Source organism: Lynx canadensis, chromosome A2 (assembly GCF_007474595.2).
Source record: "Lynx canadensis isolate LIC74 chromosome A2, mLynCan4.pri.v2, whole genome shotgun sequence".
In the NCBI taxonomy this organism is placed as follows: domain Eukaryota; kingdom Metazoa; phylum Chordata; class Mammalia; order Carnivora; family Felidae; genus Lynx; species Lynx canadensis.
In genome coordinates, this window is record NC_044304.2 from 76,683,846 (window position 1) to 76,709,860 (window position 26,015).

The 26,015-nt window shown below is 34.5% G+C and overlaps 2 protein-coding genes across 4 annotated transcripts in view; one reads left to right on the top strand and one right to left on the bottom strand.

The window, feature by feature from the left end:
* Positions 1–26,015, top strand: part of COG5 (component of oligomeric golgi complex 5) — a 311,139-nt gene that overhangs the window by 62,219 nt on the left and 222,905 nt on the right. The gene's annotated exons all lie outside the window — the stretch shown is intronic.
* On the bottom strand, positions 15,917–20,098 carry GPR22 (G protein-coupled receptor 22). Of its 3 annotated transcripts, none has more exons than XM_030307771.1 (2): positions 19,991–20,098; positions 15,917–17,564 (listed from the first exon to the last, which is right to left on the bottom strand). In XM_030307771.1, exon 2 carries the CDS (start codon positions 17,537–17,539, stop codon positions 16,238–16,240), a length of 1,302 nt encoding a protein of 433 aa, XP_030163631.1. In that variant the 5' UTR covers positions 17,540–17,564; positions 19,991–20,098; the 3' UTR covers positions 15,917–16,237. The 3 variants fall into 3 exon arrangements, with proteins under 3 accessions (XP_030163631.1, XP_030163629.1, XP_030163630.1); XM_030307769.1 differs by lacking the exon at positions 19,991–20,098 and adding an exon at positions 19,311–19,917; XM_030307770.1 differs by lacking the exon at positions 19,991–20,098 and adding an exon at positions 19,214–19,273.

Genomic DNA, 26,015 nt, shown 5'->3' on the forward strand with positions numbered 1-26,015 from the left:
GTGATAATAACTATTTAAATAGATGGATTCCCTGATAGTCGTCATGTTTAATGAAGGTTGCTCAGCATTTGGAATTCTAATGTGTTTGAGCCTAATAACTTATACAGTTTAGTCAAAGGATAGTGACACACTCTGTGGTTTGGTTCCTGACTTCAAGTCAGAGTAGCTTAATAAGTATGATGTGGTAGGCACAGATTTAATGGGCTTCCAAAGACGTTCACTTCCTAGTCCCTGGAACCTATGAATGTATCACTTTACATGGCAAAGGGACTTTGCAAATGTGATTAAGGTTATGGACCTTGAGATTGGAAGATTATTCTGGATTATCTAGGTGGATCCATTCTAAATACATGAGTTCTTAAAAGTAGAGCAGGAAGGCCTAAGAGTGGTCAGAGTAATGCAGTAATGGCAGAAGAGGCAGCAGAGATTTGAAGTATGCAAGTACTTAACCAGAGTCAATGGCTTTGAAAATAAAGGAAGGGGGCCATGTGGCAAGACATGGAAATGTCTTCTAGAAGCTAGGAACTGTCCTTAGTTGACAGCCAACAAGGAAGTGAGGACGATCTCAGTCCTACAACCAGAAGGAACTAAATTCTGCCAACAACTTGAATGAGCAAAGAAACTCATTGTCCCCTAGAGCCTCAAGAAAGGGATGCAGCTATGCCAACACCTTGATTTTATTAGTCCACTGGGACCCACTTTGGATTTCTTTTTTGTTTGTTTGTTTTCTTCTAATATTTATTTTGAGAGAGAGAGAAAGAGAGAGTAAGTGTGCAAGTGGGGGGAGAGGTAGAGAGAGAGGGAGAGAGAATCTCAAGCAGTCTTCATGTTAGTCAGCACAGAGCCTAGCGTGGGTCTTGATCCCATGAACCATGAGATCATGACCTGAGCTGAAGTCAAGCATCAGATGCTTGGGGCGCCTGGGTGGCTCAATTGGTTAAGCGTCCGACTTCATCTCAAGTCATGATTTTGTGGTTTGTGGGTTCGAGCCCCACATTGGGCTCTCCACTGTCATTGCAGAGCCCACTTTGGATCCTCTGTCTCCCTTTCTCTCTGCCCCTTCCACACACACTCTCTCTCTTGAAAATAAACATTAAAAAAAAAAAAAGTCAGATGCTTAACCAACTGAGCCACCCAGGTGTCCTCCACTTTGGATTTCTAACCTCCAGAACTGTAAGATAATAAATTAGTAGTTTTCAAGCCTCTAAGTTTGTAGTAATTGTTATGCAGCAAATAAGAAATTAATACATATAGCATCTGTACCAAATCAATTATCTGAAAGGAAAGTTACTTGTTCTGTAGGAAAGAGAATGACTGATCTTTAAAAGTCTGCTCTAGGAAGACATTAGAGTCAAAACAAAGTAAAATATGCCCCCACTCACTCACCCACCCACCCGTAGTGTTTTAATGAATCATGTCTTTCCTCATGGAAGAAGAAAGTGCCAGAGTTATATGATTTTTTTTATTGGTAGGGAACAGACAACTTTCTTATATGCAGGTACACAATGTTAAGGTGGTTTTAAAGTAGGCAGCTGCAGTGGGATCCTGCTTGTAAAATATGCCGCCTACTCTCCTGATATCATGGCTAGTGATACATTTTGTCCCCCTGTTGCTCTTAAAAAACAAGTAATGGCCTCAAGTCCTATTAAAGATTCTTACAGTCAGATAATTTGGGAATTAAAGAAAACTTTTTATTCTAACTAGATTTATATATTTAGCTCTATGCTGGTGCATATGTTTTAAACCCTACTTTGTGCTTATCTTTAAGACTGTTTTAGAGTTATGCAGATTGATAAAGTCCATTCTTGGTCTTTGGGACATACATAGGTTGTTTTTCCCAGATCTGATTACAGATGTGTGGTGGAGTCTGGTTATGAGTCATGGGTAACCAGTCATCTTAATTTCTAACAGATGTAAGAATAATAGGATCTCAACGCATGAGCAGAGTGTTTTCTATAAAGTGTCCTATTACGGTTAGTGGTTCCAAATCATGTTTATTTTAAACTATGTTCTGAGGAGTCCTAGGTATTTGGATGTAGGGATTGTTGAGTTTCTTGACTGATCCCTTAATTTAACTTTATTGAGAGTAGTCTGCTTTTATTTATAAATTGGGTTTGGTAAAATAATTTGTTTGAAAAAGTTAAATTGCTAAAAGAAGTTTGAAAATTGAAGTCATGCTATTTCTTGGGAGATGTATTAGATCATTGATTGAGTGATCTACAGAATCCAATCTTTGCTGGGCAGAGACTTGAGGAAGAGTTATATCTTGGACCGGATGGTGGAGAGCATAAATGGTTAAAACACATACGTACAGTTTCAAGAGTAATAAAATGGTGTTTTTTGGATGTGCTGTATGATAACCTGCATCTTCCAGCTTGATCCAGTACTTTTTGGGGAGGATGGCTATCTACGATGAGATCTCTTCCTTGGAAATAGAGGAGAGAAGTAACCTCTCTGGGTTCTCCAGCTGTGATAATTGCTTGACAGAGGGTTAGCTCGAGAGAATGTATTTTGCTTGTTCTTTGTGTTAATGTTTGTTATTATTTGAGAGGGAAGAGAGGGAGGGAGGGAGGGAGGAGGGAGAGAGAGAGAGAGAGAGAGAGAGAGAGAGAGATGAGAGAGAGAGAGAAGAAGAGAAGAGAATATCCCAAGTAGGCTCTGTGCTGTCAGCGCAGGGCTCATCTCACTGATCTGTGAGATCATGACCTGAGCCTAAATCAAGAGTTAGACGCTTAATTGACTGAGTCACCCAGGCGTCCCTTGTTGCTTTCTTTTAAACAGTGTTTGCGGATACTTAAGAATAGTCACCTAATAGAGGACTTTCCACTACAACTAAATAATGCAATTGATATTTTAGAGTGAGTTAATTGTTCAGCAAAAAATAAAAACTAAAAGGATTAGTTTAGAAGATTTCTACTGAGGGTAAATGACTTATGAATAAGTCTTGTTAAATGGGTATACGAGGCTACGGAATGTAATGTAATAACCAGAATAACAAAATATTCATCAAGTTTTCCTTCATCAAAGTAATACTCACTTTACTAACCACTTGAGAGATTTTTAAAACCTCATAAAATTATACCATAAATATCTTAACTGTTCCTGCTAATAAAATTAAAAGAACTTAGGCTTTGAAACCATCTAGACATTGGTTTAAATCCCATTTCTATCTGTCATGATAACTGTGTGAATTTCAACAAGTGAACTTCACTGTTAGGTTTCAAAGGACTGTAGGGTAGATTTAATGAGTCAGAGTTTTTAGATTGCCTTTCACCTTGCTTAGCATATAATAGATCCCCAAATATTGCTTTCTTCTTATTTTTCTTTCTTTAGAAATGGAAGTAAAGAGCAAATTTGGCATGGTGTTTTAAAGGTCACATTGGGGTACACATCTTCATTTGTGGTTGTGTTATGTTGTAACATACAAAAACACTCTTTTTTCTTTTCAAAAATCACATCATACAATGTACATTTATTGTGCATTTTTTCTGATAACAAGATATTTAAATATTACTGTAAAGGTTTTCAATTTAGAGATCAGTACTGGAGGAGAATAAAAAACATTTAAGAATGGGTGCTGGGTAGCTCAGTAGGTTGAGCATCTGACTCTTGATTTTGGTTCAGGTCATGATCCCAGGGTTGTGGGACTGAGCCCTGACTTGGGCTCCATGCTGAGCACAGAGTCTGCTAAGATTCTCTCTACCCACCCCCTAACCACTCCCCCCCCACCTACTCTCCTTCCCTCTGCCCCTCTCCTCTGTGCTCGTTCTGTCTCTCTCTCAAATTAAAAAAAATTGAATTGGGCATATTGCATTTTCTGCTGACATTTTCAAGGCTGTGTGTTTGTATAACTTTGTGGGATATCTCTAATTCTACATTTAACAATACTGAGTGGTTACTACTACTATTTGGATTTTAGTATTTCTTTAAACATTTTTTTAAATTTTTATTTTAAGTTATTTTAATTCTAGCTAGTTAACATACAGTATTATATTAGTTTCAGGTATATAATACAGTAACTCAACACTTCCATACAATACCCAGTGCTCATCACATGTGCACTCCTTAATCCCCATCTCCTATTTTACCCATCACCCCCATCTCTCCTCTGGGTTTTAGTTATTTTCTTCTAAATACTATGTTGTATTGTAAGTCTCTGTGAAGAGTATCTGGTATCTGATGGAAGATATTCTGTGATCAGGGGATGAAAATGAACAGAATTGTGTTTTAGGAAGTGGAAAATGGAATTGTGGAGAGCTTGAGGTAGAGAGATCAGGTCAAAGGCTGACATGGTGGTCTGAGTATTGAGGGCTTACACTATGATGATTGAAAAGTGTAAGTATGTGTATATTTAGATGCCATCACACACTGTCAAATCTAGAAAGATTTTCACTGAGCTTTGGGTTTAAATTAAAATTTTTTTTGCCTGATAAAACATGATTATAGCCTTTTTTTTCCAGCTTTATCTCTCCCTGCTTACATATTCATAGTCTGGTGCGCCAGCCCAATTGAATTGTTCCCTGTCTGGAGACTCTGTTTTCTTGTTTCTCTGTAATTGCTCATGCTTGCATCTCTGCCTGATATACTGTTGTTGCCCAGAGGCTGTCAAAGTTCATTTCAATTGCTGTTTCCTTTCTGTAGTTTTTCCAGGTACAGTAGTCTCCCCCTCCCTTTTCTGTAGGGGGATACATTCCAAGACCCCCAGTGGATGCCCGACACCACAGATAGTACTGAACCCTATATGCACCGTGCCTTTTCCTCTACATACATACCTATGATAAAGTTTAATTTATAAATTAGGCACAGTAAGAGGTTAACAACAATAATTTGAAAAGGGAACAGTTGTAACAACATATGGTAATAAAAATCATGTGAATGTGGTCTCTCTCAAAATACTTTGTTGTCCTGTACCCAGTCTTCTTCCTGTGATGATGAGAGATGATAAAAATGCCTATGTGGTGAGGTGAATGACATGGGCATTGTAATGTGGTGTTAGGCTACTACTGGCCTTCTGGCAGTAGGGGAAAATGAGGATCATCTGCTTCTGGACTACAGTTGACTGTAGCGACTGAAAACACGGAAAGCACAACTACAGATAAGGGGGTATTACTCTACACGTGCTCCCTTTCCTTTGCGCCCCATTGCTCTTTGTACTCTTAATTGTACTTAAATTTTGCTTGTGATATTGATGTTGACAAACTTGTCTTATCGCCACCACTTTTGTAAGTTTATACAACCTAAACCTTTTATGAAATGTTCAAATTTGGGCAGATGAGGGTTAAGTGCTATTAAATGGGCCATTTAAAAGTGCTTTAATGATTTTTTTAATGCTTCCAAGATAACAGACTGCTTATGATAGTAATAGGATTTTATAGTTCTTGCTGCTTGGCGATTTCGTTCAGGCACTTTGTGAATCTGCTTGCTAGATCCTGTGACATATGTTACCAAGTTTTTAGAAACATTTATGTAAGTGGAGAAGTTAGTTGGAATTTCATATGAATGGTATTGATAGAAGAATACGGCATTTAAAAGTAGAAGCTACTCATACCTTATTTTTTGTATTTAATAATAGTGATGAAATATTTATATGATGTCTTTTATCATGTAGGTGAAAACTCAGCTCTTGTGGCTTTTATTGTATCTGTTCTTACTGTACCTTTGAATCATGGGTAGGAAGAAGATGTTTTAATGAGGATGAGATATTTCAGGCAAAGTAGGTTTATCTTCAGTTGATGAAAATTCAGTTCTTTAACTTATCTTTTCAGATTTGTCAACAGCCACCTCTGTGCAAGAGTGTGAGTGTTGTCATGTGGTCTTTCCCTCAGCCCAGATGGTTATTCATGTTTATGTCTTTGCACTTAACCTTTTTTCTGCCAGTTATTTTTTTTCTAGAAATTTGATGAAAGAATATTTCAAGACAGTTTCTGAAGGCTAATTAGTCTATCCATTTCTCTTGATTAGAGAATCTCTGAAAGTTGGGGATTAGGGGGAGGAGAGGAGACCTTTTTGGTTTTTAAGAACATCTGTCTTATTTTCATTTGAAGTGCCACCTCTTTCTTCAGCCAGTCTGCTTGACCCCTTAGATGTGTGCGAAGTGCTTGATATTCACTGCTTGAATTTTCTAGAATCCATCCTTAGATTAAGCCAGAATTAAATTACTGCATTATATTATTGTTTCCTATATAGTTCTTTTTACAGAATTTCCTTGTAGTTGATGCCTTATTGTACTATGAGGAAAATTATAATCAGCCTTATTAGACTTCTTTGCGTTTTCCATAAGATCATTGTGGCCATTATTGTGCATTGAAGGGCATCAATGACTGTATGAGACTTTGGTTGCCCTTTTTTTTTTTTTTAATGAGTTTTTTTTTTTTTTTTTTTTTTTTAAGTTTTACTTATTTTTGAGAGAGAGAGGGAGACACTGAGTGAGCACGGGAGGGGCAGAGAAAAATCCCAAAGCAAGCTCTGCACTGTTAGGACAGAGTCCAATGTGGAGCTCGAACCTCACGAACAGTGAAATTGTGACTTGAGCCGAAACCAAGAGTTGGAGGTTTAACCGGCTGAGACCCCCAGGCGCCCCACTTCAGTTGTCTTTAAAGTTGTAAAGGGGTGCCTGGCTGGCTCAGTTGGAGGAGCGTGTGACTCTTGATCTCAACGTGGTGGATTCGAGCCCCACGTTGGGTGTAGAGGTTACTAAAAAATAGATAACCTTAAAAAAAAGTTGTAAAAACATTGTTTAAACATTATGTACTTTCTGAGAAGATCCACGAAAGGCAATGCAATTTGGTCTCAATATTAGGAATACTTATGACTTCCACTGAACAGCAAGAGGATTTTTATTTAATTGATGCTAAGAGTCATGTAATCAATCCCTTTTCTCTCTTTATACGATCTTAGAGAAAATATAGGGACAGTTTTGACTCATCTCTTGCAAGAATGCAGGACCTAAATGATAAGCATTTTGCATTGTATGTTTCATACCAGAGCTAATTTAATTTTTTTCCATTCTTTTAATCTATATTGCTCTGATTTTATTATTTTTTCATTTAATTGTGTCTAAAATTGTATGTTTTTAAAAGTTGTCTTACAGTCTTCCTCAAATAAGGCAGGATGTAAGGTAGCATTACCAATTTTGCTTTCCTACCTTCTTAGTAGATTTTTAGTTTTGGGTTATATACTTTTTTGAGGATCTTAATGAATTTGTAGCTCTTTGCTCCAATGAAAAAACACACATTCTTGTACCCATGAATATACCTGTGAATTTCATATATTCATTAATTTTCTAAACTGCAGTCATTGTTTATCTGGAATATATTATTTGGCAAATGTTTTTCTGTAGGTGACTATATCTGATCACCTGTACTGTTGTCTTTATATATTTAAATTGTATTCATAGCAGTCCGTTTTCATTAACAATAACATGTTATGATTAGTTCTGTGAGTCAGTGAAAATGCTGAAAGGAAGAGTGATAACAGAAGATAATATCAACGTGTTGGAAAGAATTCTTAGTGAAAAGGTTAATAGAAATGTTCCTAGGGTTGAGTTTCTTGCAATACCATTTGAAGTATTTATTATCAATGTCACTTTATTTTTATAACAGAATAGGAAATTAAAGTTGTCATAAATTATCAAACAGTAGCTGAATGTTCCCTAAATTGTGTTGATGGCACAAAGGAAATTATAATAACAAAGGAAAAATGTTTGACTGAAACCATCTAACTTGAGTGACATCTGTTCAAAAGATGCACCAAATATAGTTTTTAGTATTTCACTGCAATTATTTTAAAAGTATTTAAATTTTTAATTAATTAAACTTATTGCCATTTTTTAAAAAGTAGGCTTCATGCCCAATATGGGGCTTGAACTCATGACCTTAGGTTAGGGGTTTCATGCTTATCACTGAGCCAGCCACGTGCCTCTTAAAAGTAATTCTAATCCATATGTATAGTGTTACATTTTAATAGAAGTTTTATTTTGAAATGAGAAAAATATGCAAGTATAGTATTGCCTTTAAGTCAAATAAGGTAACGTTATAACAGACAGTAGCTGTGTAGTTTTATACTTAACTGGGTATTTTTATGAATGAAGTAAAAGTAAGTAGCACTTTATAGTGTCCTGTTTCATATTTGGTACCATTTTATCTTCTGAGTGGATGATTTTTAAAGGAAATGTTTTCCCTAGATAGTTCTTTTAAGGAAGTAAACAAGGAAGATAGCCCTTGGCTCCAACCCTGTCTTACCTCCTACAAGCAGTGTGGAGGAGAGCAGGCCACCTAACTTCTCTGAGCATGTTTTCCTTATCTCTAGCAAAGTGTCAGCAGGACTTCTCTCATTGTATTGGGTGTGAGGATTTATAAGAGGAGAATCTAAAGAATTAACACAACAGCTCATTATTTAACACATTAAGCATTCAGTAAGTTTGGTTATGATTATGATTATTACTGAAAGGTTTCTCAAAGAGGAAACTGAACACTGAGGACTGGGATAGTATGTGGACTTCTGGAGGGAGAATAAATTTCAGTCCTATTTCGGTTTTTCAGTGCTATAGGTCATCAAGCTTGTAACAATATACCTAGTATACGCCAAAACATTGTGCTAGACACTTTTCTAAGCCATTGATAGTCATATTTCCATAATGAATTTGCTCCTAACATGAAAATAGTATACGGGTTGATTAACAACTAAATACAGTAAAAAGGAAATGCCTGGGGAAGAGGGGACCAGTTAAGTCATCAGATCATCAATTCTTGAAGGGCCAGCTAACTGAATGAATGTAGGATTGTGGACAGCCGTGCTCATTCACTTAAGCAACAGCATTTACTGAGTGCCAACAGTGCACTTTCTTGACCATGCTGCACAAATAAACCCTCATCTCTCACTCCCTTACCATGCTTGACTTTCCCTTAGCACTTACCATCATCTGTAAGTTCACTGAAAGCCCAGCTCCATCGATTCTTATCCCTATAGCTAGTACATAGTAAATGCTCAATAAATACTTCTGGAATGAGTGAGTGAATGAATGAACGAATCAATCAATCAATAAAATTTTATTTCTTAGGAAGTGAATGTCCTGCTAGATTATAATATATAGAATTCAAATATAATTTTATTATTAAATGAAGTAAGCTTAAAATTTTTTACTTCAGGAAGGCATTATGGTCTGAGTTCTGAGCTGCTTCTATATTTTCATTGATCAGTTACTTGACTATCTGTCACTTTGATACATAGTCCATCTTCAAGTGTTTAAAGTAGTCATTCTTAAGTTTTAGCACACAAATCACCTGAGAGTACCTATTAAAATTTACAGTGAGAACTGCAACCACAGATATTCTGATTCATAAAGTCTAAGGTGGAGCCCAGAAATTGGAATTTCAAACAAACACCGTAAAAGATTCTGGTATAGGTGAGATACATTTTGAAAAATACTCTCCTAAACAAGATACATGGGGTCAGAAATTTAAAAATTGTTAATTTCAGTTTCACTAATATTTACTGATCAGTTAGTATGTATCAGGCACTTATTGGGGAAGTGTTATTAAAGGTTACAGTAGTTTATAGACCATTATTATATCATGTATCCACATGTATCATGTGGATTAAAGACAGGTTTTTAAAATAATTTTTTTAATGTTTATTTTTGAGGGAAGAGTGCACACGTGTGAGTGGGGAAGGGAGAGAGAGAGAAGGAGAGAGAGGATCCCAAGTAGGCTCTGTGCTGATAGCAGAGAGCCCGATGTGGGGCTCGAACTCACGAACCATGAGATCATGACCTGAGGCAAAGTTGGACATTTAACTGACTGAGCCACCCAGGTGTCCAAAGACAGTTTTATACAGTTAGGTAGCTACAGTTTGCTAGCATTTTGTTGCTTGTAAGAAGTGATAGTTGGAAAAAATGTAATAGCAAAAGAAAGACTCCAGAATTGGGAAAACGGTTAAAGTGTACACTATGTAAATTTGATTTGTTACATTTTAACCTGTTTTAAGATATTAACAATATTGGGGTGAAACATATATCATTGGTTCTTCGTTACCCGATCAATATACAATATGTGCAATATACAGCATATGACAATGGGATTGTATGTAATACTATATTAATGGCTCCCGTATATATAAATCTTAGTATTTCTTACTCTTACAGTCTGTGTCTAATGTGGACAAGACTCTTATTTGTTAGCATTAACATTTTAAAAATTTTATGTTAAATTAAAAAATGTTTGTTTTGCATCTATTACTAGTATTGTATGTCCATAGTTGTCTGAGTGGAAAGCAATTATCTGTAATCTTAACAATAAGCTTAACAAGGTTCCCTTGTCCCTTTTACTTTCCACCGTGAAAAATTGCTGGATGTGCTTTGGTAGTCTACCTTGCTTAATGCCTCTCAGAAATATATGACATACTGCTTTCATGTAAGCAGGGTGAGGAAAATGACCTCAATTCCAGCTACACTCTGCTCTCCTCCTTTATCTTACCTGATGCTTCAGGGTTTGATAGTGGTAGGAGTTGATATTGGTGGCAGTGACAGGAATGACAGCACTTTTTACCACCTGCTGGTGGAAGTACAAAGCTGTCATGCTTGAAAGCCATGGATACAGCTTATAGAGGTCTGTTTTAAAAAAAATGTGTGAATAGAAGGGTAGGGATACTTAGGATTATTGCCACACATTATTTTATCATGAGCAGGGGGAGAAATAATTGTGTTTTAAGTTTGCTCAGCTCTTTTTCTCCTGCAAAAAGTGAATATTCTTTAATAAGAGGTGATAGCTTTTACATTAAGATGAACCCAGTTTTCCATTTATTTCTCCATCTTAGTACCACTCTTTTCCAAACACTTGTGAGTTGTAATGTCCTGATATTCTGCTTTTTCTCATGCAATATGTTGTTATGTTACTAATCTGTCTAGTCTGTTAACTAGGGTTTCTTTTTTTAAAAAAATTCCTTTCATTGTTCTGAATGCTTTTTACAAAAGGTCAGTCTTCAAATTAGTTTTCTTCTGTGAACTCTAACCCACAATTGTGTATTCACATTTCACTTCTCGAAGAGCTGAGCATCTCCGAGTATTTTAGATCTTTTTCCTGCCTTGTCTAGGTTTAATTATCTCCCCCCCCCCACCTTTTATAATATGGTCTGAGCTCCATTTTCCCCTAACATTTATTATTAGTCATCTCACGCTCAGCTTTCTTGAGTTCACTGCTGTCCCATAGGAGGCTTATGGGAGTACGTACAAGGACACTTTCCTGAGATGTAAAGAAAATAAGTTCCAGAAGTTTTCTTTAGTTTTTTTTTTTTTAATTTCTCCTCTTACTTAGTGAAAAGGGAGAAAAAATACATTATTTTATGTTTTTTTCTTGCTTCTTCTCTCCATTTAGAAAACGTGTCTCAAAATTTGACAGGTTACCTTTCCTTCCTTTTTCAAGATAATCTTGAAAAATGTAGCTTGAAATTATTATAGAAAAGGGTTTATGTAGGGGCGCCTGGGTGGCGCAGTCGGTTAAGCGTCCGACTTCAGCCAGGTCACGATCTCGCGGTCCGTGAGTTCGAGCCCCGCGTCAGGCTCTGGGCTGATGGCTCGGAGCCTGGAGCCTGCTTCCGATTCTGTGTCTCCCTCTCTCTCTGCCCCTCCCCCGTTCATGCTCTGTCTCTCTCTGTCCCAAAAAAATAAATAAATGTTGAAAAAAAAAAAATTTAAAAAAAAAAAAAAAAAGAAAAGGGTTTATGTATTTGATATTTATCATTGTCACATTTTAGAAATACTGCTAAGTGTTTTTTTAATTAAAAAAATTATTTTTGTGCAGCCATTAACAAAGAATGAAGGAGACATGTATATAATGACTTCGATAGATATTCATAATTAGGAATAAAAGAGCAAAGGATGATTTTTGTATTTTCTACTTTATGTACCTTGGCATTGTCCCATTGTTTATAACTTTTTATAATTAAAAAGTTACTGAAGAAGAAAATATGCATTCATTGGAAAAATGAATAAACCAATATGCAAAATATAAAGTGGATATTTTAAAACATTAGTTAGAAATTTTTATTTTGATAGTTATAACCAGAACTTTTTTAAAAAGCCTTTATTTATTTATTTGAGAGAGCACATGTGCACATGTGGGCGGGGGAGGGGCAGAGGGGGAGAGAGACTCTCAAGCAGTCTCCACGCCTAGCACAGAGCCCAGTGCAGGGCTTGATCCCACAAACGTGAGATCATGACGTGAGCCAAAATCAAGAGTCGGGTGCTTAACCTATTGAGCCACCCAGGAGCCCCATAACTAGAACATTCTTGAATGTTACTTATTTTACTTAATTGAATTTTTTTGTCCTGCCAGAAATGTTTTTGTTTTTTTTCCTCATTACCCATGTACTTTATGCATAACATAATTTAAAAGTTCTTAGATCATTGAGGAGAGTCTAGTTTCTTATGGTCCTTTTTTGGCCTTCATTTTTAATTCTTTAGTTTCTTACGCCAGTTGTTTTATTAACCAGTGACATACCATACCCTATTGATTCTGTGAAATGTGAAATTGCCTGTCACATCTGCGTGCTCCTTTCTTTCCACAGCCACTGCCAGCACTTTTTGCCAGGCCTTTTGTTACCTGCCCCTGCGATGGCTGTGGCTTCCCATCTTCTGTGTCTTTTCCAGCCAACAGTTTGTTTTCTTAGCTTCCTATTTTGTGTCTTACCAATCACCCATATCTACATATTGCTGATTGATTGATTGATTGATTGATTGATTTGTAGCCCATTTATCATTGTATTATTCCCCTGCTCAGATATCTCTGCTGGCATTTAAAGCCCTCTTTCTGGCTTTTGGCTCCAGTTTAACTTATCAGATTAACTTCTCACTACTGTATGACTTTTCTTGTAAAGAGAACAATTTAGTCTTTCCAGATATGCTTCAATAGCTTTCCTCAACAGTGCTTTTATTTGTATTGTTCTTAAATCCCACACATTTCCTTTCTTGTTAAGTCTGTTAAGAACTTTACTTTTTTCTAAATAACATTTACTGCATTCTGCCTTTTTGTAGGTATTGCCAGACTTTTAACTACCTTGATTCTATATTAAACTTCCAGGGTAATAGCTTTATTTTATATGAGTATGTGTATCTGTCCTAATGCCCTCTACATTGTAAGGATCCAAGTTTAATTGAATTACAAAATTACAAAGCTTACTTAACTGTATCATCAAAATGTAATGAAACTCAACATTTTATTGACTTTGGAAAATAGTTTTCAAATTACTGTGTTGAATAAAGCCTGAAAAACACCTTTTTTTCTTTTAGGTTTTCACTTTTCAGTCTCACCTTAGGTAAATGAGGAGTTTGGTTTTTAATGCCCAGGGAACTTAGATTTTGCTATCATTTCACGGTGGGGGTGGGGTGGGGAGGGCTTCAAAAATAGACCACGTACCTAAAATTTGACTTACCATGGTGAAAAGTACAGAAATACTATGAATGGCATTTTTTAAAAAACATAATAGTAAATTCTTAAATTTTCACAATAGGTTTGAACATCTTTTGGGACTAATGCTAGAATAATAACCTCCTGAAACTAGCAAGCAAAAGAGTTCCATATCTTACTGAGCTCATAGTTGGTTAGTTTTTAAAAGAATAGTTTTTATTTAGATAGTTTTGAAGAATTAACCCAGTTAACTATATATAAATTGATGCCAGTGTCTGTGATTTTTGGCATATGGGTTGAAAAATATTTTATGAAGGGTCCCATGTTGAGTCCACTGTTACCTCTATTGCTTTGGCATTTACAATTTTCATTCTAACATGAAAAATTGGCATTAATGCTTTTTTCCATAAAATTATTAGAAATACAGTGAAACACATACACATTTTGATGAGGTCCATCATGAGAAAAATAAAAGTATTTTACCTTTTCATAGAACAAACACCTGATGAAAAAAATTGTCTAAGCTTCTCATTTTCTCATTTAAGCTAAGGTCAGTAGTTGTAAGCGTATTTGCGACTTGTTTTCAAAAGCTGAACCTTTAACATAAATATTATTTTGGTTTACATACTACATACTATTTAACATTAGAAAGCTTTTAGAAGTTGTTTGGTAAGTCTGAATTTTCTTTGTTGTAAATCAGTGGATGTACTTTCGTATACCTGGAAGTTCATTACAGGAGGACAAAAAATGCTTGTTAATTGTCTGCTCTAGTGTCAAGTGTAGAAATAATAACAGTTTAGAAGGCAACATTATAATATTTGCCATTTATTACTTATTTTGTTAGGTTTCTTATTACAGACAACAAGAGGGCATGAAAGCAGTTTAGACAAATATATTTAAAAATATCTTTTAACCGTGTTCTTTGGCATGCTTATAGACTTGAAGATTAAAAATATTTAAAACACAAAGGGTTTCTCTTAATATGAAAACTCTAAAAATAGTCTAATTTTTATTAAGATTATAAAATTGAAAACAATTATAATTTATGCTTGGAAGTTTAAGTATAAAATTAGTTTAAAAATTTTTAATGGCTATATTAGGAGATATTCTGTGTCAAATACGTTTACTGAATGAAAAATTTTTTAATATCTTAACAATGAAGAATTTCTCTAGGGTCCCCAAAATGTCTTACTTTCTTATGGTACATTTTGTTAAATTGAAGCATTTCTTTAATTTCATAAAAGTAGAAAACAAGGCAGAAGGACACTGTACCTTTGCCATGATTTGACATGTTAACATTATTATCAGAAAGAAATCTCTTATTAAATTTCCCATGTAACCTCATTGAATTCAAGCTATTGCATGGTGCTCACTTCCCAAGGGTTAAAGTATTCCATAAACTTCATTGGATCAATCTCAATCTCATTTAATTTAATAAAAGTTATATATTATTGAATTGTTTGATGTAAAATTTTATTTAAAAATGAGGTGCTGCTTGATTTAATGGATACAGTGTTAAAAAAAATAGAATAAAAAACTGTCCAGTTAATTACTTATAAGGTAGCAACTACTATATTAGCCTATTTTTAAATAATTTATTGCTATTTTCCTGATACAGTCGGTGATGATTAGCACTCATTGACAGATTATTGGATTATAACAGTTGGAAGATATTTATTTGATATGAGATTCCCAAACCTGTTTTAGTAATTTTATATTTTCCAGCATGAATTGAAGAGGGCAGAATAAAGATTAAAGTTAAATTAAGTGGTGTAGAGTAAAAAATTGACAAGGTTTATTGTTGCTTTAATGATTTTAAGGGTGGAAATAGAACTATTGTATTTTGAAACATTAGGAAGCTACTATATATAGTATAGGAACTAGTATAGGAATGTTGTGTAAATCATATTACTCTAAAGTTGCCATGTATCTACAGTTAAAAATAGTTGGCTTTGTGAATCTTCTCTACAATGATACAAAGTTTTTTTTCCCCCTTTTATTCAGATTTTAATAGTTCTGTTTACAGTTGTATGAATCCAGACCATTTGGCTTAGACTCCAGCAAAGTGAGGAAGGAAGAGAGAGGCTGGTGCTTTAGTTTTCTTCCTTCCCTTTATTGTCCCTTTATTTGTATATTATAGGCATCGTGTCCTTGATCTTAGAAAATAAGTTTCTCTATCTCAGAGTGTATGTACAGGGTTGTTTCTTGGTTGTCAGATTTTAAAATCCTGATAAGTCCTACAATTTCCTGCATTCAAAAAGCAAGAAAAAGGATGAAGTTTCACATACAGTTCATTATTTTTGATTCATCAAATATTACACCAGGTAGACTATAGCAGAAAACTTAATAGAGTGATACAGAAAATCCTGAATTATTTTGATTGCTTGGAGCCCATAATTTTTGTTCTTATGTTAAAGTGCTATTTCACTCATCATTATATAAATCTATCTATAGTTTGTGGCTTAGAAACAAATACACTTTATAAAAGAAAAGAAAAGCAAAGATACCTGTGTCAGTTACGTTTTAAAGTTATACACTGTTTTAAGGCTATGTATTTATTATTTAGAAAATATGACTTACATGAATATCTTCTGATGGACATAATATTGACAAAATATACACATGATATTACTTTAACAAACTGCCATGCAACAAATACATTGTAATGAAGAAATTGAATATATATGACCTAATCTAATATTGACATTTACATTGAAAATTTACAACATAACCAATACTTAAAATGTTTTTTTTCTTATATTTGGCAGTAATTTCATTTTTTTACAATTTAAATTTAAAACTTCTGAATGTGGGCTTAGTGAAACTTAGATATTTCCCTAGTCTGTGACAACCTGAGGTACTAAACATTTTTCTCTTATTTCACTATCTTCAAAGGTAAGTTTTTTGTTTCTCTTAGGATCTATCCAAGAATTGTGTATTACAGCATTGTTAGGCATAGGATCAGCTTCCACTATGGAAACAACTCTCTTTTTCATTTTACTTTTCAAGACCTTTTGAAATTTTTGTCTAGTGAATGCATATAATAATGGGTGGAATATAGTTGTTCCATAAGCCATGACTAGAAAACATAACCTTAATTTTACTAAAAGGTCACTTGGGCCTAAACATAAAATGGTGGTATTTAAGACAGAAATTGGTGTCCAGCAGAGAAGAAATGTAGAAATAATCAATAAAGACATCCTGAAGACTCTTTTTTGCCTTTCTCGTCGTTCGCGGTGTCGTTTCACAGCTCGCCGGAGGGCAATTATTACAGAGACCGAAGTTCTTACACCAAAGACTATGTTTCTCCCACCACTGCTTTGTGACATGTCTGTAGTCTCATGTTGCGTGGTTAGAGAAATTGTCTTTTTCTTTCTTGCTTTCTTCTTCTGCCCTGTTGAAAATCTTGTGCCTATTCGAATGTTAAGAGCCTGAAGGATTTTGGTGTATGTGATTAACATCACTATGACAGTGAAAAAGAATATTGGGATCTGTACTAGCAGGTGATAATACATTCCCAGTTCAGTGTAGTATTCATTTGTACTGACACACAAAAGTGTCTTGTTTTCCCACGTATTTCCACTTTGAAGACTGAAAAAATTTACCTCAATAAAGGGAATCAGGAAAGAGAAAAATGAAAAAATCCAAATGGATATCATCAGCATTGCAGCTCTGCCCATTGTCAGAATCCGGTTTGCAGGTTTTACAGAGATGTCATACCTGTCCAGAGTGATAGCAAAAACGTTGATTGCTGTTGAGACACTTGCAAAAGATACGCAGGCCTCATGGAAACAGCAGATGAGAGCAGTGTTACTCTCCAGTGAAAGCAGAAGGATGACTATAGTTAGAGGGATACATCCCACACAAATGATGACATCAAGTACATGAAGATTCATTGTAATAATGTTACTGACCGAGTTGATTAAGTTGGATTTCATGCAGTAAAGGACCAACACGGTGAGGTTGCTGCCAAGTCCCAACACAATTTCTAACATAAGAAATCCGGTGAGAGACACTTGAAAGCTTAATGGATAGGAAAGTGGTTGGTACATATTGGTGTTGATGTCATCAGTGTCATCTCGCACTGTAATGTTAGATTCAGACTGCATGTTGATTTCCAGAACGGGAGAAAAACACATTCTTTTGGAGCAGTTGGTGTTTTCCCTAGAAAGTGAAATAGAATAAACTCTTTGATATTTCGCAATTTAAATGACGTATAAAACATGTGTTCCTTGTTAAAAAAAAATCTTTTTATTGTGTACTTGGTTTAACTTTAAACTTTCTAAACTGTTAATGGCAAAGGTAGAGTTAGGAGACATCAAGGTTGCATTGTTTCGATGTAATAGGAAGTTGGCTTCTCCCTTTGAAGATGACTGTGTGGGGAATACTCCTATATTGTTCAGAATTTCTTAATATTCTAAAAAGATAGTCCTCATTTGGGTTTTTCAAGCTTATTGAGATACAGTATATTTTTGTACAATAAAGCTACCCACTATGCAAAACTAATTTTAGCCCGGTGTTTTTAGATTTCATCTTAAAATGTTGTGAGTAGGTGGGTAATAAACGCTATTTTAATATGTTCTGGCATAATTAGTGTAGGTGTAATTATTCTCGTGAGGTTTCAAATGAACAGGACGAGTGTTCATTTAAAATGATTAATGGCACAGAGCACTAGTTGTTTAAAACCATTTTGTCCATGTTCTTGGTTGAAATTCATATTCATGAGTCAACAGTGTGCTTGGGGATATTTGGGGTTATTTCCCACAGAAGCAGGCAAATGATAAATATTACATATTTCATAGTGAAAATGCTCACCAAACTTTATAATGGACAAACTTAATGTTATACAAATTGGATGAAAAAGGACATTATGTTAAAATATAACACCACAAAACTTGGTAAAAGAGCTGTAAATCACTCCAGTGAATGATTTATTTTGTGACCACACCCTCTCATGTTGTGGAAGGAGGAATTGAAATTTAATATCTTAATAAGAAATAACCATTTTTGGAGTGGTTTAAAAGAATATATCTCTTGATTTTATTTGTTCAAACAGGATTTTTAAAGTAAAATATGAAATTTTAGGGAAAAGGGAGTATCTGAAGCCCATTTTCTGAGGAATCTTTTAAAGTCACACATCCCTGTGAAACCTTTTGTATAAATCACCCAGTGTGTATAATCTTGAGGAAAATTAGAAAAACAACTCTTTTGCTAATTCATTTAAATCTGTATTTTAATGTATAGAGGTTTAGAGTAATTTATAAAAATAATATCTGATTTTCTGGGCTAATAGGTCAGGAGTGAGTATATTCAGTTAAAATATAAAATCAACCAACTATATTTCACATTTCAAGTACAGCATTTTGACTACAAAATCATAATTGAACATAAATTATAAAGGCTATATAATAATTTTCCACATTCATGTTAACCTTTCACGTGATGTAACCTCTGACAAGTTTTAGAATACAGTTTTATTTATGCATATTATTTTAGGGGTGATGTTTCAGAATCACGAATGATAACATTATTAATTAGCCTTGAACTTGGTATGAAGTATTACTTAGAGGCATATACTCCAGTAAGTGAAAGTCTTAGCTAGCACTGAAATCCTATAAAAATGGAGACTTCTAAGTGTGCCAAATTTTTGGAACTGACAGATGAAACATCTTTGTCACCTCAGTGACATTTAGAATTAAATAAAGCAGACATGCCAAGTTAGACGGTAATTAGCTATGGTGCATCTCCTCTAGAGCGAGGTTGTTGTCTTTGGTAAACGGTAAACAGCGTGGTGCATGCATCTTCTGACCTACCTGTTTGCTGTGGCCGTATGGGCCCTTTGGCTCACCACGGCAGGTTTTCACAAAGTGATACATGATGTCATTGACAGATTTTGACATGAATTTTTACCTGACAACAGTGAAGTAGCTGTGTTTTATTTCATGTCTTGTAGAAATTCTTTCATTTTCTCTCCAATACTTCAAACTGCATGAATTGTGACATTTAGTTGGCTGATGGATTTCTAAAGACCAGTACAAACATTTGTATTTGTTTTGCCTTAGAAAGTCACGACCAAGAGAAATTTCCTCAAATGGTAGGAATTATATTTCCCTTTGAGGGAATATGTGATAGTGTCTCTTTATTTTCCAGAATATGTGAAAACAAAAAAGGAAACATACGGTTTCTAGCTTCTAAAATGTATTTAGACATCCTTTTGTTATAAATGTGAATCTGTTTCTATAGCAGTCCTCATTATTTTGAAATGATTTCTTGATCACATAACTTGCTTTATATTCTAAATCCAGTCCATGTTCTTTTGATAAAAACCATCTGCTATTTAATTTGATTTGCTTTCATTAGAAGAGGATACATAGTCATAAAACTTAGATGGGGAAATCCTTTAGTAGTAATATCAGCTGCTGTGAATATCTGAATATTTAGTGCAGAAAAGACTTGGATAAAGCTTCATTTAGCTTGCTGCTCATGTGTGGCATTCTCTTTTTGGCAATCCGTGTCTCATTGTTTCTTCAGGAATCAGCTCCACAATCCTGGTATGTTAAAGTATAAACTCCCCCTTTAAAAAAGCTCACCATTTTGTTTTTAGGCTTTTGCAGTCAAATTGTTTTTCTTTTTATGTCTATTTTATAGAGCTTCTTCTTAGGATGATTACTGTCGATGTCTTGTATCCCGGCAGTAATGTGGACCTGTCTTTTCTGGTTTTAACTCCTTACTGTCTTAAATGCATATGTTAGAAGAATATCCTGCAGTTTATGGTTCAGTCGGCTAGGGAGGTGCTTGATCAGATGCATTCTTCATATTGTCACTTGTAAATACTGAATTAGCTGCCGTGGGCCCTTGTGAAAAAGAAAAAGAAAGTGGTTAAGAAATAGGGTTCCTAATAATTTCCAATTAACTCAAAGTTACTTTAGTTTTGTTTACTTTAGCACTGTACCCAGTATTTGTTATCAAAGTAAGCAAACTGTATTATTAGAGCCACAACTCATAAATAAATTTAAGGGTTTCTTTAAACGAAATTTTTTCTTTTCCTAACAGAGATTGCAAATACTACGTTATTTGATAACAGAGGTAACATTATAAATACAACCATGAAAGAAAAGCTGCATTTTTAAAACTAATTTCTGCCCTCATTTTAGAAGCTAACCTGTGTTTTAGGAGATTATGAGCAATTAGCATACACTAAACATACTGTTATTCTCTCATGTCTTTACAATAAATTCAACACTATTTCCTACTGGAAAACATTATAGCTTGTTTAATTATTAGCACCTGGTATGAATTTTAACTGATTAAAACAGATTCCATGATAAGATAGTAGACATTTCCACTGATGAATTGTCCATGTAGTTGTAATGTAAAAGGTAATGCAAAATGTAACTGCAAATCAAATAATTTTCAATGAACATGCTCAATAATCTTAACCTAAAACTGAATAATAAGTAATAGCTAAGTAGTAAACCTGGTTCTTTTAAGAAATAGAAGCATTTTTGAACACTTGGCAAAAACTGTACCGATGACATTAAGAATATTTTAGTAGGTCTGAAGTGACTTAAAAGCTGATGTCTTCATAGTGAATCAACAAAGAATATTTTTGGTATTTAACATTGCATCCTAAAAAAATTACATTTAAAATGTTATGTCCTAAAAGAAAAAGATCTAGAAAAGACATGTTTAGCAATAAATAGAATTAAGCAAATAAACTCTTAAAATTTAGGTTGACAATTTTCAAAGTAATTTTACCCCACTGTGCCAGTTCAAAAGCAGCCGTATACTGTAATAAGGGAACACATCTTACCTCCGCTAAAGGTTTGATAAATTCCTGATGGAGTTGAAGCGTTTCCAGTTTTGATTGATTCATTTTGTTCACTTGTTAGCAGAGGACTTGGGGAAGAGGGTCATAAACATCTCTTCAGAAAAGACCTTAATGAAAATATGTGTCTGTACTGTGCCATTGTCTCAGCAGTCCTGCTAATGTATGGAACGTGGAGTGCTGCCTAGAGGCTGCTGCAGTCTCTCACTCTTCCTACTGTGGAATCAATAAGCATCTGAAAAACGTAATGAAGTAATTGAACATACTGAAGGCTTCTTGTCTCCAGAGACAACATTTGGATTCAGTCTTTTAAAAAGGAATGGCACTGCTTTTCAGAGGAAAGCCTGTTCGGGGCAGCTTTTGCAGAGTGACAGCCTACCTTGTCGCCTCTCTCCACTGCAGAGAGATGCAGTGCATTCACTAATTTTGATTGGTCAGTTGTATTGGGCTTAAACTGTGCTTCATATGGATAGCAGGGATTTCTCTCCCCCCCCCCATTTTATATAAGGATGCTTTTTTAAAAGGCTATATTTATAAGTGGTTGTATGCTGATCTTAAATAGACTATGAGTAAATTAGTCTTTTAAAAATGTGTATTCTATTCTGGTTTGTTGTTCACTTATAACCAAACATTAAAAAAAAAAAAAATGCAGGGAGGTGGAGGGGGGAGAGAAAGTGGTTTTAGGGTATATTCTTTTTGAAGCCTAAATGATTGCTCTGGAGAATATTTGAGTCGTATATATGTTTTTGGTTGAGATTCTTTGTTCTACAAATAGAAAGCCACTGCATCTTTACTGTGAACCACATTGAATTTCAACTAGTTTGTTTGTATTCAAGTCCATCTTCTCTGTATTTCGAATTGTTGTGAACATCTCAAGGTGTTAAATAAACATTGTTACGACTGCAGTATTCATTCAGGTATTCATTCACTCATTCATTCATTCAAAATATTAACGAGATTAGTCCAAGGTGGTTCTACTTTAAATTATTTTTTAAAAATTCTATTGATATTACCATAGTCTCATTGTATAAAGACTTAGTGATGTGAGGTTCTTTTCAGATTACTACTCAGTCTTTACCATCGGTAACCCTTTTATTTAGTAGATACATACTAATCATTCGCTGCAATATTTTAGTTCAACTGGCTATTTCTGTTTTTAACCTGAGCACTTTTAATGGATTGCTATTCCTTAAATATTACATGTAGCCATATGCTAGTGTTACTGGGTAAACATTTCAGTAAAGGAAAAAGGAAGTTAGTTTGTCTTCCTAACTTGTCTTCCTTGTCTTATGTCTTCATAAGTTGAAAAACTAAATTATTTTAAAATGGATATGTTGTCAAAAGAATAAAAACATTGGTGTAAGTAATTAACTTAAAATATTACTTTAAAATTAGATTTATTTTTGGTTACCTATTCTCAGTATTGAGAAAAAATGTTTGGTTTTTTTTTAGATTTGAATATATTAAGTGAGTGGATTCTATATCTGTTGACAAAATAGAAGACCTTACAAATGACTGAATTATTAGAATATTGATAATCACTTATTTCCATTATTTTAGGAATATTAGTTATGTTCACTTTTTAAAATGTATGCCAAATTTCTAATTTGTAACTGGAATTATTCCCTTATTTAAAAAGCATTATACATTTTTGTAATCTTCTTGTACTGTTTAAATTTCACGGGGGGCTGGCTGAGTGGTATATGAATTTTAATTGTATTTTTATAGAAGTTGAGAGTGGAAAATTTTGTTGTGAATTTTAAAATTTTATGCACAATTTGGGGAGACAAGGCTTTGGTAATGCGAAGTATTAAAATGTTGTGCTACTTAACTTTTCATGCATTTTGAAAGTTGCCAAAAACGATGTCACTAGAATGCCAGCCATGTTCAAAGATAGCATGCACATGTGTGCACACGCGCGTGCACACACACACACACACACACACACAATACTACTTCAAGCTTCAAATATCACAGCTTCAAACTATAATCAGAGAAAAGATATTAGCATCAATTGAAACTTGCGGTGGGGAAAAGAAATCATTAACGTAGTGAAATACACAGAGTGCTTTTCTGCCAAAGAGTTCAAGTATGCTTGTGTTTATCATCAAGATATCCCTATGGAGTAGAGGAAACCAAGGCACAAAGAAGTTTAATGACTTGAAAAAGTCTAGGTAAGGTAGTAGCAGTGCCAGTGTTAGAACTCTGCTACCTCCGTCCCCCAACCCCCCAAATAGTTGGCCCTCTCTCTGGAAAATTCTGAAGATACTTGGGACTTAGAATTGGATGATCTGGGTTCAGTCACTGCTTATTAGCTGTATGACTTTTGGCAAGTCAAGCATTCTTTGGGACACAATATAGCTTTGATTCTTTCTGTTGAAGTTTATATCTGTGTTTTGTGTAATTCTCTGTAATATAGTATTTCCATGTTATACTCAAACTATTTTGTAGAAAAAATTCTGGTATCTCTGTAAGAAATAATGGCAGCAAAAAAGCTCAGATTTGGACATTGCTCTTTATTCCCTGTGCAAGTGACTTGTGAATAAGGATACACAAGATATCACAACAATTACTTTTATTGCACACAATGCTTAGTATAGTTTTTCTTTTAAAAACCACAAATTGGTGATTACAAGGTTCTCTGATTTGTTAGCTGGATAATCTTCACTTCCTTTGTTTTGTTTTTAACAAAGATGAAAATATCTAAACCATTGGATTCAGAATTAGATTATGTTATTTTCATGAAAAAATTAGTGTCAAATTACATGTCAGAATTTATAAAGATTCTTATTTACATAGTAACAAATTTTTATACTTGTACGTTTTATACTTGTACATTTTGTATTTATATTGGATACTAATTTTGAAAAATTGGTGATTTAAAACCAGATTTTATATTATAAAATAATTTCATAGATTAATTATTAGCTAATTAATAACCTGGAAAAACAGTTTTACCTTGCAAATGATAACTAAGCAATATATATGCATCAAACCCCCAAATGTCTCCATTAAATTTCTTTCCCCAAGTTCTGTTTTTGTTTTTTGTTATAAGTATTTTGATTGCCTAGGAATTTTAATTCCTAAAATTTTCGATATGGGAATCTTTGATTTTTAATTGTATACATTTGTTCCCTTAAGTTTGAACAACTGTGAATGTGAGAGAGTAGTTTGTTATCCACATTTACACTGCACTATTCATGTCCGCTCACTCTTACCCAGCTTGTGTCCGGTTCTCATGCTACATTTTTGATGATTCTGAGTTTGTAAGTAAAAAAAAATAAATAAAAATAAAAAAAAATAAAAAAAATAACTGGGTGAAATATTGAAATTAACCACAACTGAAAAGCGCTTTGAAACTTGTTTGCAAAGTGTATATACAAAAGCAGTATCTAATGGCTGGAAAATCACATTTTAAATTGTATTGCTTCAAGAGTATTTTTTCAATGAATACTTAACAGAGCTCTCAGCTCACTCTGATACTAAAGCCCAATGAAGAAAGGATTAATTATTTCAGTTTAAAGCCAATTCAGAAATTTCATTTGGCTCCTCAACTTTAAATTTCTTTCACAACAAATGTTTTACCAGAAAAATAGAAATGGACCATCTGCTGAAACCTCCATCAAGTGGGGAGTAGCCAAGGTAGTAGAGAGTCAAAAACATTGGTGATTCATTATTGGTATGAGAATAATTGAAAACTGATGGTAATGATTAGATGAAGTACATGCATCAGAATTGTATACTCTAACAGAAAAACTCCATGAAATGTTCTTCCCCAACCTTCCCTACTTCACCTAAGTTGGACATTTAAATTTTTTCATTTTTATTTTTTACACTATGTATTTTGTAAGTCAACTGTCAGCATCACATATATTATCAAAATAAATACATGGTTTTTGTTTCCATTTTATCATCCAAACCTAGATTTTGGATCCTGTGACTATTAACTACCCTTCTTAAAAAATATTTTAATGGACTTAATTTTCTTATTTTTTTGAGAGAGCGTATGTGCACACGTGGACAAGAGGGGGAAGGTCACAGGGAGAGGGAGAGAGAGAGAGAATCCCAACTAGGCTCCACACTCAGTGCGGAGCCTGATGCAGGGTTCCATCCCACGACCCTGGGATCATGACCTGAGCCTAAATCAAAAGTCGGATGCTCAACCAACTGAGCCACCCAGGTGCCCCTATTACTACTTTTTGATCTCTGTTTGTTGTCCTAATGTTGGCTTGTTGTTTTGGGGGCCTGGTCCAAGTTATTACCACTCCTGCCCTCAGTTTTTTGACTTTCTGTTTTCGCTGCCTTATATTCCGCTTTACATTCTTAAATGTTATGGATAATTTTTGTTGATGTTTTTCTCTTATATTTACATCAAAGAATTATACAGTCATGTTTGTGCTTTTTTTTTCCTCATTGGCTTCTCTTCTGTTGTTTCATTTTCTTTGTATAATTCTCCTTTGTAGTTGGTTATGCAGTATATTCATTTCTGTGTCCTGAAACCAAGTCAGGTGATGAACTAGATTATATATTTAACAAAGTTATGGCAAGTCCCCTTGTCTGTGCTGTTAATTAGTCCTGTGATCGAGTGGGAGATGTGGAATGATCATCTATGAACTGGTGGTCTGTTCTTGAATTGGTTGGACACATAATGGTTTTGTTTATGCGTAAAGCCAGAGAATGGTAGAGTTCCACTGTAGATTCAGTAATTTCAGTGGTACTGCTTGGGGTATCCATTTGGGAAAATGAATGCATTTTCAGAGTTTACTAATAATAGGTAAAGGCTATGC